The sequence below is a fragment of the Lutzomyia longipalpis genome, chromosome 1 (genome assembly GCF_024334085.1).
Source record: "Lutzomyia longipalpis isolate SR_M1_2022 chromosome 1, ASM2433408v1".
In the NCBI taxonomy this organism is placed as follows: domain Eukaryota; kingdom Metazoa; phylum Arthropoda; class Insecta; order Diptera; family Psychodidae; genus Lutzomyia; species Lutzomyia longipalpis.
The window spans coordinates 982420-998969 of NC_074707.1; the positions used below are offsets into that span (position 1 = coordinate 982420).

Below are 16550 nucleotides of genomic sequence, written 5' to 3' on the forward strand. Positions count from 1 at the left end.
TCTGTTTTATTTAATTACTTTTATGAGGAAAAATCAACTTAAAAAAATTTCTTATCGTTTCCAAAGGAATTTGTTCTTTCAAAATCCTTTTAATTCTACTAATTTTATCAAGAAAAATTCAAGGTGAATGTTCTCCAAGAATTTCAATAAAACTCCTGCGAATCCCTTAAATTCCTCCGTTATTCCGTTCTTGAATTAATTGCTAAATAAATTCAAAACTTTTCATCACTTTGAAGCGACAAAATGCAACAAAAAAATATTCTTCTAATTTGATCAAGTTTTTGTGAATGCGTGTGTAAATAAAAAGAAATAAGAGAGAAAGATTGAGAATTTGAGCTGCTTGTAATTAATCAACATTATAATTTAATATTGAAAAAAGAAAAAGAAATTCTACTAAAGTACAGGACTTTAATAAAAATATTATAAATTACAAAAAAATGATGTTAGTCTCACGAGGACGCAAAAAGGAGGTAAAACTTTGCAATCTTTGAATTTCTCTTCATCTACAAATCCCCACGACGTGCCTGCCAGGCCACCAGGCCAACCTTCTTCTCCAACTTCTTGCATCCGTAGACGGCGAAGAATGTTTGTTCCTTCTCATACGTCACATCCTTGAGGACTTCGTTGATTTGTTCCTTTGTTGGCTCACTGATGCCGACACGTTTGAATTCATTCTCAATGCATTTCTGGATGTGACGCTGCTCCAGCGGCAGGAATGGGATGAAGTGATCAATGACAGCATTCTCAATGGTTCCACTCTTCCCGAGGGCCCCATTGGAGTTGTAGAGACTCACTTCGGTGAGCTTCTCAAAGTGATGCAGCTCCGTGTCCTCCCGCGTGAGCCCCTTCCGCATCAGTGAGGCCAATTGCTGAGAAATCTCCAAGCCACCAGCATTGGAGATGAAGACAAACACAGCCTTTGTTGAGTCAAATTTCCCTTTTGCATGCTGATGATCGAGCATCATGGTGATACCCTCGAGTATCTTCATTGGCATCTTGTCCACTTCGTCAAAGATAAACAAGCTGAGTGGACACGCAGCCAGGGCACTTGTTACCGTATCTATAACTTCCTGCTTGTACTTGCTGACCATATCTTCGCGCGGGAAACTCGCCCTACCGTGGAATTTGTAGACAAATTTACTATCAACACCCTCCTTGTAGATGGAACTCTTCATGACATTCGTAATAAAAGTCTTCCCAATGCCCGGAGTTCCCTGGAAACTCATCACCAACGGCTTCGAGGACTTCTGGAGGTTGCTGTAGTGATAGAAGAGAGCATCCGTCACAACCTTCAGGGCTATATGCTGCCCAAAGAGGGACTTTTCCAGTTCCGCCTTAAAATCTACAAGAGGATCATCCATTAGCTACGAAAAAATACTCCCACACACACAGATGGAACCTACGATTGATATCCGCTGGAACATGATCCGGGATACAGCATTCATACCACCGGCAGTAGGTGTTGACTTTGATTGTGTCGTAATTGTAGCCAAGGGCTGTCAGGGTAGCTCCTGCGAGCCCTATTGTGGTTAGAGGTTCCAAACACAAACACAACTCCACGACAATCCCAAAAAAACACAATAAAATCACCCAAAAGGAACTCATTTCTTCTAAAATAAATTAATTTAAAGAATTCTCTAACAGCCCTACTTGGGGAGATGATAAAAAAATGCCCTGAAGGCGCGCAAATAAGGTATCAATTTCCAGGGCCCACCGGTTCTCACCTCATTACTTTCCAGTCCTTCCAGTCAAATATTGGAAGTTTTCCGGGAAATTTTATGTAAACACAAGGTTTTCTTATTGTGTGTGGAATAATTCAAGAAAAATATGGATAAAATCCTTCTGAATACACCAAATGCTTGCAAAATAATTGTCAGGAACTTTGGGAAGCACAATAAGAAATGGGTTTACAAGGATGGTGTTCGCTACGGGAAAATTCTCTACTATCCACGGTAAATTTTGAGGTTATGCCTGGAAAGAAGAGTTCTCATTGCGCTTTCCTTTCGTCTTTTGCACGTCCTTTGCAGTGATCCTGACCACCAAGACCCTCCAATTGAACCCTCAAAGCTCTTCATGGTCAAAAGAATAAAACCATTCAAGGGGAATCCTTTCTGGGAGAAGAGAATCCTCCGGGATATGGGATTAGGTGAAAATGTAAGATTTTCCTGAAGATTCAATGCTTTCTTTCGAAAGGAATAATTAAAAATTGTGTTCTTTAGCAAACTGGTGAGGTGGCAATTGTGAAGAATACCCCAGAAATGAATACCCTCCTGTGGAAAGTGAAGCATTTGGTTAGGATCACACCAATTGTCTTCCCATACGGAGAACCCACGGAGGAGGACATAAACTACACATTTCTAAAGGAAAATGGAGAGTGTATTGTAGCCAAAGAGATCAAGATTGATGAGAAGCGATTGCAGGCAACGGAGGAATTCAAAGGAGATCAGAAGCGCCTTGATTCGGAAACCCTCAAAAGGGATTCCCGGCTAAAGTGGCTCAATCCGTGGTAGAAACTATTCTTGTAGCATCATACAGATTAAATAATAAATTTATTTAGAATTTTTTTTGCAATTTTTAATCAGGAACAAAATTTCTCCCTATTTCCAGCTCATTTCCATTGCTTCCAGTGACCTTCCAATGGAATTCTCGCGGTTTCCAATTGGAAATCTCACAGCTGATTCCTCGTGGAAAGCGCGTGCGAAATGTAAACAAACAATTTGTGATTTTATTTTTAGAACATTTCTTGAGATAACTTCCCTCTCGCGAAATTCTATTCAATTGGTTGATATTTTTACACAAAAAGTACGTTTGCTGTTTTAAAATTAAATCTGTTTTCTATTGAAATCTTGTTATTTTTTTTTCTTTCTGCTCTGCGCCACCCAGAGATGTTGAGGTGACCAGAAGCGAGTCACTGTGTCAAATACCACCAACTTGAACTCCTCGCGCGCTTTTCACGCTAATTAGAGAAATTAGAGGATTAATAATTAATTTAGGAATTAAAAGGATGAAGAAGAAAGTGGAGACGATAAAGCAGGGAACGTGTATTTTAACGGAAAAACCCTTTGTGCACGTACTAAAGGCAAAATATCGCAAAGAACGTTGTGATCATTGTTTCAGCAGGTGAGGAGGGACATCAATCAGCAGTTCTCCCACCTTCCTGGATCCTCATCAAATATAAATTTCTTTAAATTAATTCCTTTTAGTGGTAAAGTCCTAAAGTGTTCAGGATGTGAGTACGTGTACTACTGCAATAGAACGTGCCAGACAGAAGCGTGGAATTTGCATAAAATTGAATGTCCCTACCTGAAGAAGATCACTCCGAGAATTGTTCCAGATGCCGCAAGAATCCTCGCGAGGATTATCCTGAAACTCCAGCAAGGCGGTGACCTCGAAAAGGGCTATTACACAAAATTGTGCTACAGAAAATTCAGAGATCTCATGTCTCGTAAGAATCTTGAGAGAATTTTTTTTTGAATTCTTTTCTCCTTTTTAATTTAAAAATAACTCTGACTGAGAAAATACATTTTCTGTGCACACAACAGATTATCATGAAATACGAAATGATCCAAAGCGTTTGGAGCACCTTGAGAGTCTCTCAATGGTTCTGCGTGACCTTCTTGGTGAGAAATTAGTGCCAAACTTTACGGAACTCCAAGGAATCTACGGAAGGGTGAGTTAATAATAATTCTAAATTTCATTTATTTACTCCTTTTTTGTTCTTTTAATCAGAAAATGATTCTTTTAATAAAAAAATATTCTTTTGATCAGAAAATTATTCTTTTGATCAGAAAATTATTCTTTTTGATCAGAGAATCATTCTTTTGATTAGAAAATTATTCTTTTGATCAGAAAATTATTCTTTTGATCAGAAAATCATTCTTTTTGATCAGAGAATCATTCTTTAGATTAGAAAATTATTCTTTTGATCAGAAAATTATTCTTTTGATCAGAAAATCATTTCTTAATCAAAAAATTATTCTGTTGATCAGAACATTATTCTTTTGATCAGAAAATCATTCTTTTTGATCAGAGAATCATTCTTTAGATTAGAAAATTATTCTTTTGATCAAAAAATTATTCTGTTGATAAGAACATTATTCTTTTGATCAGAATATTATTCTGTTGATTAGAACATTATTCTTTTGATTTGAAAATTATTCTTTTGATCAGAAAATTATCTTTTTGTTAAAAAAAAAATATTCTGTTGATAAGAACATTATTTTTTTCATTAGAAAATTATTCTTTTGATCAGAAAATCAGTTTTTTAGTTAGGAGAAAATTTAAATCTGATTTCTGACTTTCCATTTGATAAGGACGATGGGCAAATGACTTAAAAAGAAATCAATTTGAATAAAAAATGACTTCATAAAAATAGAGTATTTTTTCAATCAAAATAAAAAATTTTCTAATCGTTAAAATATTTTCTTAAAGATGTCCTGAAAAAAAATGGAATATTTTCCTGATCAAAGATTTAAATTTTTAGATAAAAGAACAAGAATCTTTATTTTTATTAAATTGAAGGAATATTAATGAAGAATTTTATAAATTGTTTAAACAAATTAATTCCACAAATTAATTTATTTAATTGGATTATAGTTTAAATTCAAAATATTCATTTGAAATCCGAAAATCTTTTAAAAATTCCTCTAATTTTAAAAATTCAGTTTTAACTTTACGCTATTTAAAATGAATTAAAAGACAACCTAAAATTAATATTCATGTTTTATAAATAATTCTAAGTTCCAGGACTTCAAGAAGACAAATAATGTAGGTGATTCATGTTAAGATACTTTGAGTTCTTAAACTAATACGAATTTTATTCTAAATTTATAAAGAAAAGGATATTCTAACGGACAGTTTAAAAGAATTAAAACTTTTACAACAAAGAAAATGTTCTAATAGATTGAAAAACTCTTGTTTATTGATTGAAAAAAAAAACCAAATAATGCTGGATTCGATCCTACAACGTTCTTCTCGCTAAAGTTATGCTTTACTCATTGCACTAATTTTCTTTTGGAAATAAAATTATGTGATTGAGTTTTTCGGATTTTTTTACCATTTCTTCAAGCTTTATAGGATCTATTTTACATTTTAGTTCTCTTTTTTTTTTAAATTAGAACTTTAGGCTCTTTTTGCGGTTTTGATGGGAGGAAATAACGTAAATTTTATTCTGAAAATTCCTTAAAAGGCCCCAAGTATGAGAAATTTCTCACAAACTTTCGAACTATAAAAAAAATTCTTTTCAGAACTTTCGGTAGATTTTTTAATAAAAAAAACTCAAAATTTTAGGTCAAAAATGATTTTTTCTCAAAGAAAAAATTCTGCCCCATTTAGCTCGTTGTCAATGGCTTCAACATTCTCGATGGCGAGATGAATTCCATCGGCACGGGGATATATCTGGGGGTGTCTGTTGTGGATCACAGATGTACCCCAAATGCCGTGGCTACATTCGAGGGTACAACACTCTTCGTACGCGCTCTCACGGACCTCCCAGCGCTCGATTGGTCCCAAATCTTCATATCCTACGTGGATCTCATGCAAACCCCCGCCGATCGTCGTGCTGAACTCAAAGCAAACTACTACTTCCTCTGTACCTGTTCACGTTGCATTGGGCCACAAGAGCAACTCCAAATGGAAGCTGCAGCATGCCCCAGCAAAGATTGCGATGAGTACGTCGTGCTACAGGATAAATGCCTCCCGGTGGCGTGTGGGAAATGCGGCACGAGAGTTACGGAAAAATTCCTCGAGGAATTTTGTGAAGTTACGAATTTCACGAAGCTTCAATTGGCCAGCATGAAGGATGTTGCTTGTATCCTTTTATCTGACTGAGATTTAAGGCTCCAACAGATGGACGAGAAATTTCTCGTGCGGTGCGGTGCGGCGAGGATTTCGTGGCCCTTCGTCGCTTCGGATTGGCCGAAAAACGTTCTCGTACGGTGCGGTGAGAATGTGTGTGCCATCTCTCGCTTCTGATTGGCCGAAAACCTCGCCGCGCCGCACCGCACGAGGAATTTCTCGTCCATCTGTTGGAGCCTTTAGGGTTACCACCTTACATTATATTCTAACCCGGAGACTTTACCTATCCCCCTCCCCTCCCCTTCATTAAATTTTTAAATGTCCTTAATACTAAAAATTACGTTGATCTCTCGACATTTTTTTTATATAGAATGTTTTTTATTTAGAACTTTGTTTTTATTTAAAAAACATTTAAGTCTTTTTTTGAGCCAGGCCTAAGTTTACTTAAACCAGTCTTCAGTTTTAATCTCAAGTTTTTTAATCGAAATCATGCTGAGGTATTTATTGCTAAGTGCATCCTAGACCTAGCCTGACTATTAAAACCTGACTATTAGATCTAGCCTAACTATTAAAACCTTAAAAGCTTCATCTTAAACAATTTTAGGATTTGACTTAAAAACTTTAGCCTAACTTAAGAAACGAGGTTAAGCCGTTTATTAGGCTAGGCCTATTTTTCTTAGGTCAAACCTTAGTTCCTTTAGGTTAGACTTTTAAACTCAGTATTCAAACTCAGTTCAGTCTGATCTAACCTTGAAACCTTAAAAGCCTGACCTTAAAAAAACTTAAGTCTAGTCTACAACAAAGGCCTTACTTAAAAATCTTAGGACTCACTTTAAAAACTAAAACCTAGTTTGAAGAAAACTGTAGTCTAGCTTAAAAAAGTTTATTCTGGTTTAGAAAAGCTCAGATCTGACTTAAGACGATCTATACTTCCTAAATTATAGAGTCTAAGTATTTCAATTTCCGATTTTTTAGTTTTTGAATTACTGCCGAAAATTAAAGCAAACGAAACTAATTAAAAAACGTGTAACCCGGAGAAATTCATCCTAAACCCGCAGCCCGGGAATCATACCCCGAAACCCAAAGTCTACGGGTGAAACCCCTAGTGGTGGTAACCCTTGAGATTTCTTCTCTTTTTCTAGCTTCTTGGTAATTTTGTCCTTAACATCTATCTATAGCAGATTTGGACGTATGCAAAATTTGCTTTGCAAAGCAAAAGAATGTTTTGCATCGCCTAAATTTGTGGCATACCAAGACACTTGATTTGGCATTTGAGAGTGCCATTGAGATGGGTAAATGGCAGGACGCGCGTTCATTTGGCCAGCTGTTGCTGCCCGGCTTCAGGTACAATCTAAAAATAATTTCTTCTTAACAAATTCTTGCAATTTTGTTGCAACGAAAGATTTCTCTTTTTTCTTTTCTCTTTCTCCCCGTAGAAAGTACAATGGAGATTTTAATCCTTTACTCGGACTTTTGTACATGAAATTGGGAAAAATTGAATTGTACCTGGAGCACATTGCTGTGGCACGTGAATACCTGTTGGAAGCATCAAAGATTCTCCGTGTAACACACGGAGAGACACACAGCTTGTACGCGAAACAATTAATACCCCTTCTGGAGCAAACTTGTGAGTAAATAAAATGCGGATTTTATGCAAAAAAAACCATTTCGTTTATTTTCTTCTTCTTTTTTTCTTTACAAAAAAGAACTGTGATGAAATTAAATGAAAATCCTTTCAAACGATGGAATTGAGAGCAATCGCACGACGATTTGTATTCTGAAAGAGTGCCCGGATTAAATGTTTTACTTCTTCGGCTTTAAAGCTTAGTGTGAGGGGACCCTTTCCGGATGCCCATTGATCCGTTATTTCCGCCAGGGAAGCACCCAAAATCATTTTAAGTTGCTGCAACTTTGTCCAACTTTTCACGGCAACATTAATTTCCAATGGATCCTGCCAGATAATAAATTCAAAGAAAAGTCAATCATAACGCGACCAGTTATAAGAGTTGGTGTCCTACAACGTGTAGAAATTTGTTTATGCGTTGTAATTTAATTTGTGAGCAGAATTATTAGACAAAGTTGATTTTTTTTTGTAAATTCAGTAATTTGATGGATAAAAATGATCATATCTCTGGTTCTATAAGACCTACAGAAATTTCTTGACTAGTTTTGGAAAGGTATTAAAACAGGCTAACAATTGACATAAATTTCAATAATTTTCAAGGTCATCTCCAGAACACAAAATGGCGGTTTTTTGTTTCACCAAAACAGTTTTTGGCATTTTTTATCCTGAAGGAATAGTTCTAGAGGTTTCTGATGTTCTAGAAAGTTGTAGAGTTTTGCAAAACCTTTAATTTGATACCAAATTGAGCAAAATCGGACAAGCCGTTCAAGAGATATGGCTATTAGAACTTTTCAAATTCAAGAATTTTTTAAATGGCTATATCTTCTAAACGACGACAGATTTTCTTCATTTTCGGACTGGTGAAAGATATTGAGTCAGGCTACAACATATCAAAATTTAAAGGAAAACGATAACAGATGTTGGGAGATATTGCCCCTTAAAGTTAGGCAATTTTTGTTTTTGCTTTTAGCGCTTCTTGCGGACATTTTTGGAACTTTGAATGTTCCAGACAGTTGAAGGGCTTCTTGAAACCTTTCATTTAAGCTTGGGTTGATCAAAATCGGTCGAGCCGTTCTCGAGTTATATTGAAAAAACACTTTTTGCTTTAGGCCGCCATATTTGCTAAACCGCTTGACCGATTTTCAAGTATGAATTATTGATGAAAATGTCTCACTGAGCTCTACAATATATTAAAATTTCAGACCTCTAGCTACAAGGGAAGTGGTTGATGGTAGTTCAAAATGGCGGATGGCGGCCATCTTGGATTTTGAAAATGCGAAAAAATAAAATTTTACACCCACATTTCTATAGAAAACTTCAAACCCGAAGTCTCTATCTCTTACCATTTTCCACCACTGTGCTCATACCAAGTTTAAGCCCGATCTGAGTTGGTTGATTTTTTCGACGATTGCCACGATTGTGGTATACCAACTATCTTTTAGTAGTCAAACCTGAAAAATTCCCGGAGCTCTCTCGAGGATTGTCGTGCAGACATCAACTAAGCCATTGGACACGGCTGATGGGAGATCTTCCACGAGGAGAATCCTCCGGATGAGTTCGTTGCAAAATTCATTCAAGAGATTTCCCATTGTTTTGTTGTACACAACATCCGGGAGGATTGTTTGCCACACATTCTTCAGCAAATCCAACTGTCTAAGGCACTGCCGGACAACTTTTGGGGGCTCCAAGCCCAAATCTGACACACAATCACTCAAATCTGCGGGAGAAAATCATTTAAAATATTTTTTTTAAACGAACTTTTGGAGGATTCTTACCAAATCCTCGTAGAATTTCCATTAGTTGAGATCGTTGATTTTTAATTTGACTGAGAAATTGCTCAGAGCCAAGATGCTGGAGGGATTTCACCATCACGAGGACCGTTTCGATGCCCTTGCTGTGATTTTTCGTTATCCAATAGGCGAGGTACATGCAGTTGTTGTGAAAGAGAGCCGTTTGCTGGGGAATATTGAGCAGGAGCTTAGCGTGGTACGTTGGCATCTCCGTGAGGTATCTATCGAGGATTATGGAGATTGTGGAGAGAAGCCCCTGAGCTACTTTCGCCTCACTCCCCTCAATCTCCTTGAGTACGCGTTCCATGAGATAAATCAACTCCACCGTGCTCTTGGATACCATGCAATTGGGGAAGATTGCTGATGTGGCAGCTTCACCACCCGTAGCTCCGCTCAATTTCTCCGCTACGGGCACCATATCGTGGAGATCTTTGCGCATAATATCCACAGCATTGTCCAGAATGTTCCGGAAGAAGCGATTCCGGAAGAGGAGCTCAATCTTCTCTGCATAGTCGAGGAATTCACGATCCTCCTCGGTGAAGAAGAGCACCTCAACGAGGAAAGTGTTGAATTCCGTGATATCAGCCACCAAAGTACTCTCATTCATCTCAATCATATTCTCCGGAATGGAATTATCTAGGCACTCACTGATGATGAGCTTCGTGAAGGTTTCCTTCATGTATTCCCGGAGAATCTTGAAGATGCACTCAGTGTCGGAGATTGCGATGTTCATGTGGGAAAGGCAGGTGAAGGCACTGCGGATGTGCTGAAAGATTGTCTTGTAGTTTGGCCTGAGATCCTCATCGTCACACTCCTTTGTGCTAAATGACAACTGAAGGCACACAAATTGCGGATCCTTCTCCATGTCAACTTCTACCGAGACAGGCTTCATAATCACCGGCCTAAAGACATTCTCCATGAGGAATTCACACATCTTCCGGGAATTGTATTTAGCACTAATGAGAGCCGTAATAATCTCCCGGAGCTCTTCCTCCTCCTTCGTAATCTTCACCGTGACACACTTCATATTCTGGAAGGTTTTCTCCTTCATCTGCACCAGAGACTCAAATTTCAGCTTAAGATTGTGCAGCATTGACTCATTCTCGAGATGATAGCGAATCTTGATGTTCTCATAGCACCCAAATTGCTTGAAAATACCATCCGTGGGATCCTGAATGAGGCTCCGTAGCTCACAGATTAGATTCATCACCGTTAGATGCTCATCCGCACACTTGGCCATCTCAATGGCACCAAAGAGTTCGTCAATTTTGAGAATTTTATGCGTAACCCGCAATCCTTGGGCAATTTCCTGGAATTCCTCATGGCACTTTTGCAATTCCTCACTGGCCATCTTCATCTGCACCTCCTCCTCGACACTCTTCAGCAATTCATTTGTCTCCGCAAAGAGAGTCTCACAGTCTCCCTGGTAATTTTCATAGCAATCCAGATCCGTGAGGAAGTCTTCGTATTTATTGGTCACAAAGCCCCGGACTTTGTCCTGGAACTTCCTAATCTCACTCGTGAGTCGCTGCACATTCTTCCGTACATCCACGGTCTTGTTCTCCTTCACAATGTCCACAATTTCCCGGATAAGGCTCATTTTTTTGTTGTCGCTCCACAAACTTTGTTTTTTTTAGGTTATGTCATAATTTGAGTCTGTCATCAATTTGTAATTTTAACGGACAAAAAAATTTGATTTTCTAAAAATGCGAAAAATGCCCTTCACTTGTATTTTTTTCCAAATTTTTTGGTATAAAACACATTTTTGGGGCTTCTGGGGCACTTCGGAGTGCTCAGAGCCTCTCCGTGTCCAATTTTGGGGCCAATTAGGCGCTAGATTTGAATAATTTCTATACATTTTTCCTGCGGAATTTCCTACGAAGTTCCACAATGTCAAAAGTCAGCGTGGTTAGTGGGAATTGTTTTCACATTTTCTTGAATTTTACCGGCAGCAAAAAATTGCATTTTCTTGAGAAAACTCAACAAAATAACAAGAAAAGTGATATTAATAGAATTAGTGCGAGATGGAGGAGAAAACTGATGGAGAAAATGCAACAATCAAGAAGAAAAAGAGAGGAGGAAATCGAAAGAAGGTAAGTTCATTTTTTTAGGTTAGGTTTCTTCCGTGATTTCCGTGGGTAATCTCTAATTTCTTTTTCTTTTTATTCAGACAATCCGTCCGGAACAGAAGCAACTGATTGTGGATGGATTTTTCTATCTTCTCAGCCAGAAAAGCAAGAGAGCCATGAAACTGCGAAGAAGACATTGCAATAGCGAAGCTGTTACAGAATTGAGTCGTATGCATGGGATTGACAAGGCAACAGTTTATAGAATTATCAGAAATATGGACAAACCGGAAGAGCCAAAGCCCAAAATGTGCCCACCAATACGAAAGCGAAAGACTAAATTGATGGAGAGAATTGATCCCTACGATAGGGAGCAGTACCGTCATATAGTTCACGATTTCTATGCTTCCGGTGTTTTCCCATCGGCCGATGATGTCAGGAAAGTCGCGGAAATGGATCCTAGAATGAGGCGTCTTACACGGGTACCAATAACTAAACTTCTCAAGGAATTCTCCATTCCTGTCATACAGCGAACGAAGGAGAATATGTTTCCAAAGGAGAGAGGGTACTATGCCAAATGGCGTTTGCACTACATCGAGACGATCCGGAAGTATCGGGCGGAAGGGAAGATCATCTACTACGTCGGAGAAACATCCATTAGCACTGCAGATGGGACAAAGGAAGGAAAAGCAACGCGACTTGTGAATCTGGAAGCTTCATCCTATCAATCGGATCCATCTGACGGTGAATTTGATCCGGAAGATGTTGAGAATAGTCCAAAACCCAACAGGGCTAGGGCGGCTAAGAAGCCTCCAAAAGAGAAACACGTCAGAGTCTTCCACATTGGTTCAGAATATGGGTTTGTTGATGAAGGACTCGCAATGTTTGATCCCAAAAAGATGACTGATGATTGCCCACGTCGGTGGTTCTACAAAGCCGTGGATGCCCTGGAACCAGGGAGTATAATTGTTGTGAAGGATACTTTTTGCAAGCTGAAAAATCCCCTGGAAGTTCCCTACCATAAAAATATAACGTCTGCTGAGCTCATTAGGTGGCTCAAAAGGAAGGATATTTCATTCAGGAAAAATATGAAGAGAGTCGAACTCCAGAGGATTATTGCGGAGTATGTAGCACGGCATGATGACTATTCGATTGATGAAGTGGCCAAAAATGATGATCATATCATTTTAAGACTCCCCCCCATGCATGACGACCTCAATGCCATGGGGCTGGCAATGGAGCATGTTAAGTCCTTCGTGAGGGAGCGCAACAGCTCATTCAGGTTGTGGGACATAAGGCGACTCATACCACCTGCTGTGAGGTCTGTGACGCAGAAGAAGTGGAAGGAGATCATTGCAGAAACGATTAAGAGAGAAAATGAAATTTGGACAGAAGCTCTAACGGGTCAGCAGCCAGTGGTGGAGGCGTCGGGAGAACAGCCATCAAAGAAGGGATCAGAGGCTACTAAGAAAGCAATGAAGAATATTTATACAAGTTCTGAAGGTAAGATTGACCTTTTCCCGTTTTTTTTTTAAATGTTTCTCAAGCACTTTATTGGCTTAAATTTAGTACCTTTTCCTATTGTATTCAGCATGCTTTTTCAGCTAGAATTTAATATGTTTTCTACTGGAATTTAGTACTTTTTCGGCTAAAATTTAGTACTTTTTAAAATTCAATAATTAAAAGTACTAAAATCCAATTGAAAACATAAAATTCTAGCCAAAAATATAGTATTAAATTCTAATCGAAAAAGTATTGAATTCAATAGGAAAAAGTACTAATTTTAAACCGAATAAGTATGTACCAAAAATCCTAAAAAGTAATAAAAAATTAAATTCTAAACGAAAAATTACTAAATTCGAGTTGAAGAAGTACTAAATTTAATCCTAAAAGTACTAAAATTTTATTCTAAAAAATACTAAAAAAAAAAAAAGAAAATTCTAACCGAAAATGTACTAAATTTAAGGCGAATAAGCACTAAGAAGTCTAAAAAGTACTAAATTTAATACGAACAAGTACTAAATTTAACCCTGAAAAGTACTAAATACAGTCCTAATAAAGTGCTAAAAAATTAAATTCTCACCGAAAAATTACTAAATCCAAGCTGAAGAAGTACTTACTAAATTTAATCTTAAAAGTATAATCCTAAAACAGTACTAAAAATGTAAATTCTAATAAAAAAGTACTAAATTTAAGGTTAATAAGTACTAAATTTAAGGCGAATAAGTACTAAATTTAATCCTAAAAGTGCTAAATATAATCCTAAAACAGTGCTAAAATATGTAAATTCTAACCGAATAAGTACTAAATTTTAGGTTAATAAGTACTAAATTTAAGGCGAATAAGTACTAAATTTAAAACTAAAAAGTACTAAATTTAAGTCTTGAAAAGTACTTTAAAAACACAGTAAATTTTAACCGAATAAGTACTAAATTTAAGGCGAATAAGTACTAAATTTAAAACTAAAAAGTACTAAATTTAAGTCTTGAAAAGTACTTTAAAAAAACAGTAAATTCTAACCGAATAAGTACTAAATTTAAGGCGAATAAGTAATAAATTTAGAACTAAAAAGTACTAAGTTTAAGTCTAAAAAGTTCTAAATTCAATCCTGAAAAGTACTTTAAAAAAACAGCAAATTCTAAACAAAAAAGTACTAAATTCAAGCTAAAGAAGTATACCTACTAAATTCAAGCAGAAAATGAGAATATTCAGATCTTTTGAAATATCGTGATCATTCGTCAAAACAGTCAAAATATCTTGATATTTCTCTAAACCCTCTAAACATTTTTTTTCTTAAATTTTTAGAAGAATCTTCGGAAGAGGAGGAAGATGAGATAGATTATGGTTCTTCTGAAATTTCCGACGGTAAGATATGATTTTTTTTCAATTATTTGAATATTTCTTAATGTCTTTTATTGGATTATTGTAGAAGATGTAAAAGATGAGATGGAACCGATGGATATTGAGGATCTATTGTCTGATGAAGGTAAGAGTGAAATAATTTTTGAAAGAGAAATAAATTAAATAATTAATATTTCTTTCAAGATTTGGATGAAAAGTTGAATAGAAAGTCATCTGAGAAGTCTAAAAAGGCAAATGGAGGAGATTCAATTGATCTTAAAGATGAACCAACGTCTGATTCAGCGGAAGATTAAAAGCTGTGAATTCTGCTGGGGCTGATTTTCCACTAAAAGCAAGTGATGGACTAAGACGAGGTCCCTGAAGACTGATACCTACACGTAAATATCTGTAATATATACCTACCTAATAGGTATCTACTCGTTTCTTGTATTTTTTATGCCTTTAATGAGTTTTTTTTTGTGAAGTATGGATTATGTCAAGTTTATAAGAATAAAAGCAACTACTTTTTGAATTTGGCGCCCTATTGAATAATTATTACATCGAATTTGTAAGGTTTCTTCATCTTCAACCATTTGTGAGGTTTCCTTTTCTCAGCAATTTTTGCCTTCGTAAAATATTTTTACTGCAAAAAAACTCTGCAAAATTGACTTTTAATGTGATAAAGAGAGAGCAAAAAGGGGAGACAAAATGGGGATCTTGGAGAAGATATCTGAGATTGAGAAGGAAATTGCGAGAACTCAGAAAAATAAAGGTAAATGTTTTTGTCTTAAATATTTGAGGTTATGTTGCTAAAGGTGTTTCTTTGCATTTTTTTTTCCGGGGCGCCCCCGTAGCCACTGAGTACCATTTGGGTTTGCTGAAGGCAAAATTGGCCAAATATCGATCGCAATTGTTGGAGCCGTCGAAGAAGGGAGAAAAGGGAGAGGGTTTCGATGTACTAAAGTCCGGGGATGCCCGTGTGGCTCTTATTGGATTCCCATCCGTGGGTAAGTCTACGCTCCTCTCCACGCTGACGAAAACAGAGAGTGAGACGGCTAGCTATGAATTCACCACACTCACGTGTATCCCGGGTGTTATTGAGTACCGTGGAGCTAATATTCAGCTGCTGGATTTGCCGGGAATCATCGAGGGAGCTGCTCAGGGAAAGGGTCGTGGTAGGCAGGTTATTGCTGTTGCTCGTACAGCTGATCTGGTGCTCATGATGTTGGACGCCACGAAGCCAACTGTGCACCGGGATTTGCTTGAGCGGGAACTGGAATCCGTGGGGATTCGGCTAAACAAGAGGCGCCCCAATATCTATTTCAAGCAGAAGAAGGGCGGTGGCCTCAGTTTTAATAGCACGTGCGCCCTGTCGCGGTGCAATGAGAAGATGGTTCAGACTATTTTGCACTCCTTCAAGATCTTCAATGCCGAAGTGCTATTCCGCGAGGATGCCACTGAGGATGAATTCATTGACGTCGTTACGGCCAATCGGGTGTACTTACCGTGCCTCTATGTCTACAATAAAATCGATCAGATCAGCATGGAGGAGGTGAACAGGTTGGCAAGGGAGCCATACAGCGTTGTTGTCAGTTGCAACATGAAGCTCAACTTGGATTTCCTCCTGGAGACTCTCTGGGAGTCCCTACAGCTTATCCGGGTGTACACGAAGAAGCCCGGACAGCCACCAGACTTTGATGATGGTCTCATTTTGCGAAGGGTGAGCTCTTTTTTAACTTTTAACTTTTTTTTTCAAAGAGGAAATTAAATGATTTCTTTTTTCATCAGGGTGTCACCGTGGAGCATGTTTGCCACGCCATCCATCGTACCCTGGCGAGCCAATTCAAGTATGCCCTAGTTTGGGGTACATCCACAAAGTACTCCCCACAGAGAGTTGGAATCAGTCACATAATGAATGATGAGGATGTTATTCAGATTGTTAAGAAGTAAGACGGGCGCATGTGTGCCCCTCCTTTCCGCGACTCCGGATCAAGACGAGGATAATAATGAACATTTAAACACAAATTGAGACTGACTTTCTTCGTTTATTGTAGTAGAAAACTGCACAGTTGCTCTTGGAAAAGTTTACCTGTGAGAAGCTACCTCACAGGTAAAAAGGTATAGTTAAAAAGCACAGGTTTTGGAGCCTTGCTAATGGACGAAATTACATTCTTGACAGTTGGAACTACAGGGAAAGAAAAGTACAAACTTACACAGAAAATCCTTATTTCTTTGTCCAGTGTGGATATCAAAATTATCTCATTCACGTTTGATGAACCATCATCCAAAATAGAACTTCTGGAACGGCTTACCTTCGGAACTCCATAGACACTCAGATGGGTTAAGTCAAATTCGAATGTTACTTAAAAGTCACGCATGAAAAATATCCGTATATGCCTGCTTAATCCCTTATGACCCTTAGTTATTCCAACG

At 37.6% G+C, this 16550-nt stretch overlaps 6 protein-coding genes across 12 annotated transcripts; 4 read left to right on the forward strand and 2 right to left on the reverse strand.

Moving 5' to 3' along the window:
* Positions 1–388: 388 nt before the first annotated feature.
* LOC129786372 (torsin-like protein) lies at positions 389–1751 on the reverse strand. The gene is made up of 2 exons (XM_055821349.1): positions 1404–1751; positions 389–1342 (listed from the first exon to the last, which is right to left on the reverse strand). Exons 1-2 carry the CDS (start codon positions 1603–1605, stop codon positions 504–506), a joined length of 1041 nt encoding a protein of 346 aa, XP_055677324.1. The 5' UTR covers positions 1606–1751; the 3' UTR covers positions 389–503.
* A 2-nt stretch (positions 1752–1753) lies between these two features.
* Positions 1754–2563, forward strand: LOC129786382 (39S ribosomal protein L30, mitochondrial). The gene is made up of 3 exons (XM_055821362.1): positions 1754–1952; positions 2028–2154; positions 2220–2563. The coding sequence occupies exons 1-3, from the start codon at positions 1828–1830 to the stop codon at positions 2508–2510; spliced, it is 543 nt and encodes a 180-aa protein (XP_055677337.1). The 5' UTR covers positions 1754–1827; the 3' UTR covers positions 2511–2563.
* Positions 2564–2649: 86 nt separating this feature from the next.
* LOC129786367 (histone-lysine N-methyltransferase SMYD3) lies at positions 2650–7750 on the forward strand. 7 transcript variants are annotated; one of them, XM_055821342.1, is made up of 8 exons: positions 2651–2802; positions 2884–3120; positions 3204–3445; positions 3543–3670; positions 5335–5809; positions 6975–7140; positions 7233–7423; positions 7503–7750. In XM_055821342.1, coding segments are annotated over exons 2-8 (1320 nt in total). In that variant the 5' UTR covers positions 2651–2802; positions 2884–3004; the 3' UTR covers positions 7505–7750. The 7 variants fall into 7 exon arrangements, with proteins under 7 accessions (XP_055677313.1, XP_055677317.1, XP_055677315.1 ...); XM_055821343.1 differs by having other exon boundaries at positions 2656–2802; positions 6978–7140; XM_055821338.1 differs by lacking the exon at positions 7503–7750 and having other exon boundaries at positions 2650–2802; positions 7233–7459.
* On the reverse strand, positions 7444–10871 carry LOC129786361 (centromere/kinetochore protein zw10). Its single transcript, XM_055821327.1, has 3 exons — positions 9196–10871; positions 8872–9137; positions 7444–7747 (listed from the first exon to the last, which is right to left on the reverse strand). Exons 1-3 carry the CDS (start codon positions 10808–10810, stop codon positions 7532–7534), a joined length of 2097 nt encoding a protein of 698 aa, XP_055677302.1. The 5' UTR covers positions 10811–10871; the 3' UTR covers positions 7444–7531.
* Positions 10872–11097: 226 nt separating this feature from the next.
* Positions 11098–14649, forward strand: LOC129786364 (uncharacterized). The gene is made up of 5 exons (XM_055821334.1): positions 11098–11303; positions 11381–12779; positions 14082–14141; positions 14206–14262; positions 14322–14649. The coding sequence occupies exons 1-5, from the start codon at positions 11235–11237 to the stop codon at positions 14429–14431; spliced, it is 1695 nt and encodes a 564-aa protein (XP_055677309.1). The 5' UTR covers positions 11098–11234; the 3' UTR covers positions 14432–14649.
* A 44-nt stretch (positions 14650–14693) lies between these two features.
* On the forward strand, positions 14694–16142 carry LOC129786371 (developmentally-regulated GTP-binding protein 2). The gene is made up of 3 exons (XM_055821348.1): positions 14694–14889; positions 14972–15837; positions 15906–16142. The coding sequence occupies exons 1-3, from the start codon at positions 14826–14828 to the stop codon at positions 16065–16067; spliced, it is 1092 nt and encodes a 363-aa protein (XP_055677323.1). The 5' UTR covers positions 14694–14825; the 3' UTR covers positions 16068–16142.
* The last annotated feature ends 408 nt before the right edge of the window (positions 16143–16550 follow it).

Bases quoted from the DNA above. Each gene is read 5' to 3' on its own strand.
- LOC129786372 (XM_055821349.1), bottom strand. From the start codon at position 1,605: ATGAGTTCCTTTTGGGTGATTTTATTGTGTTTTTTTGGGATTGTCGTG. The intron at 1,343-1,403 runs GTAGGTTCCATC...ATCCTCTTGTAG, and splicing joins TGTTCCAGCGGATATCAATC to ATTTTAAGGCGGAACTGGAA.
- LOC129786382 (XM_055821362.1), top strand. From the start codon at position 1,828: ATGGATAAAATCCTTCTGAATACACCAAATGCTTGCAAAATAATTGTC. The intron at 1,953-2,027 runs GTAAATTTTGAG...CGTCCTTTGCAG, and splicing joins AAAATTCTCTACTATCCACG to TGATCCTGACCACCAAGACC. The intron at 2,155-2,219 runs GTAAGATTTTCC...TGTGTTCTTTAG, and splicing joins ATATGGGATTAGGTGAAAAT to CAAACTGGTGAGGTGGCAAT.
- LOC129786367 (XM_055821338.1), top strand. From the start codon at position 3,005: ATGAAGAAGAAAGTGGAGACGATAAAGCAGGGAACGTGTATTTTAACG. The intron at 3,446-3,542 runs GTAAGAATCTTG...TGCACACAACAG, and splicing joins ATTCAGAGATCTCATGTCTC to ATTATCATGAAATACGAAAT. The intron at 7,141-7,232 runs GTACAATCTAAA...TTCTCCCCGTAG, and splicing joins CTGTTGCTGCCCGGCTTCAG to AAAGTACAATGGAGATTTTA.
- LOC129786361 (XM_055821327.1), bottom strand. From the start codon at position 10,810: ATGAGCCTTATCCGGGAAATTGTGGACATTGTGAAGGAGAACAAGACC. The intron at 9,138-9,195 runs GTAAGAATCCTC...TTTCTCCCGCAG, and splicing joins GGAAATTCTACGAGGATTTG to ATTTGAGTGATTGTGTGTCA. The intron at 7,748-8,871 runs GTTTGACTACTA...ATTATCTGGCAG, and splicing joins GAGCTCCGGGAATTTTTCAG to GATCCATTGGAAATTAATGT.
- LOC129786364 (XM_055821334.1), top strand. From the start codon at position 11,235: ATGGAGGAGAAAACTGATGGAGAAAATGCAACAATCAAGAAGAAAAAG. The intron at 12,780-14,081 runs GTAAGATTGACC...TTAAATTTTTAG, and splicing joins TATTTATACAAGTTCTGAAG to AAGAATCTTCGGAAGAGGAG. The intron at 14,142-14,205 runs GTAAGATATGAT...GGATTATTGTAG, and splicing joins TTCTTCTGAAATTTCCGACG to AAGATGTAAAAGATGAGATG.
- LOC129786371 (XM_055821348.1), top strand. From the start codon at position 14,826: ATGGGGATCTTGGAGAAGATATCTGAGATTGAGAAGGAAATTGCGAGA. The intron at 14,890-14,971 runs GTAAATGTTTTT...GCGCCCCCGTAG, and splicing joins GAGAACTCAGAAAAATAAAG to CCACTGAGTACCATTTGGGT. The intron at 15,838-15,905 runs GTGAGCTCTTTT...TTTTTTCATCAG, and splicing joins ATGGTCTCATTTTGCGAAGG to GGTGTCACCGTGGAGCATGT.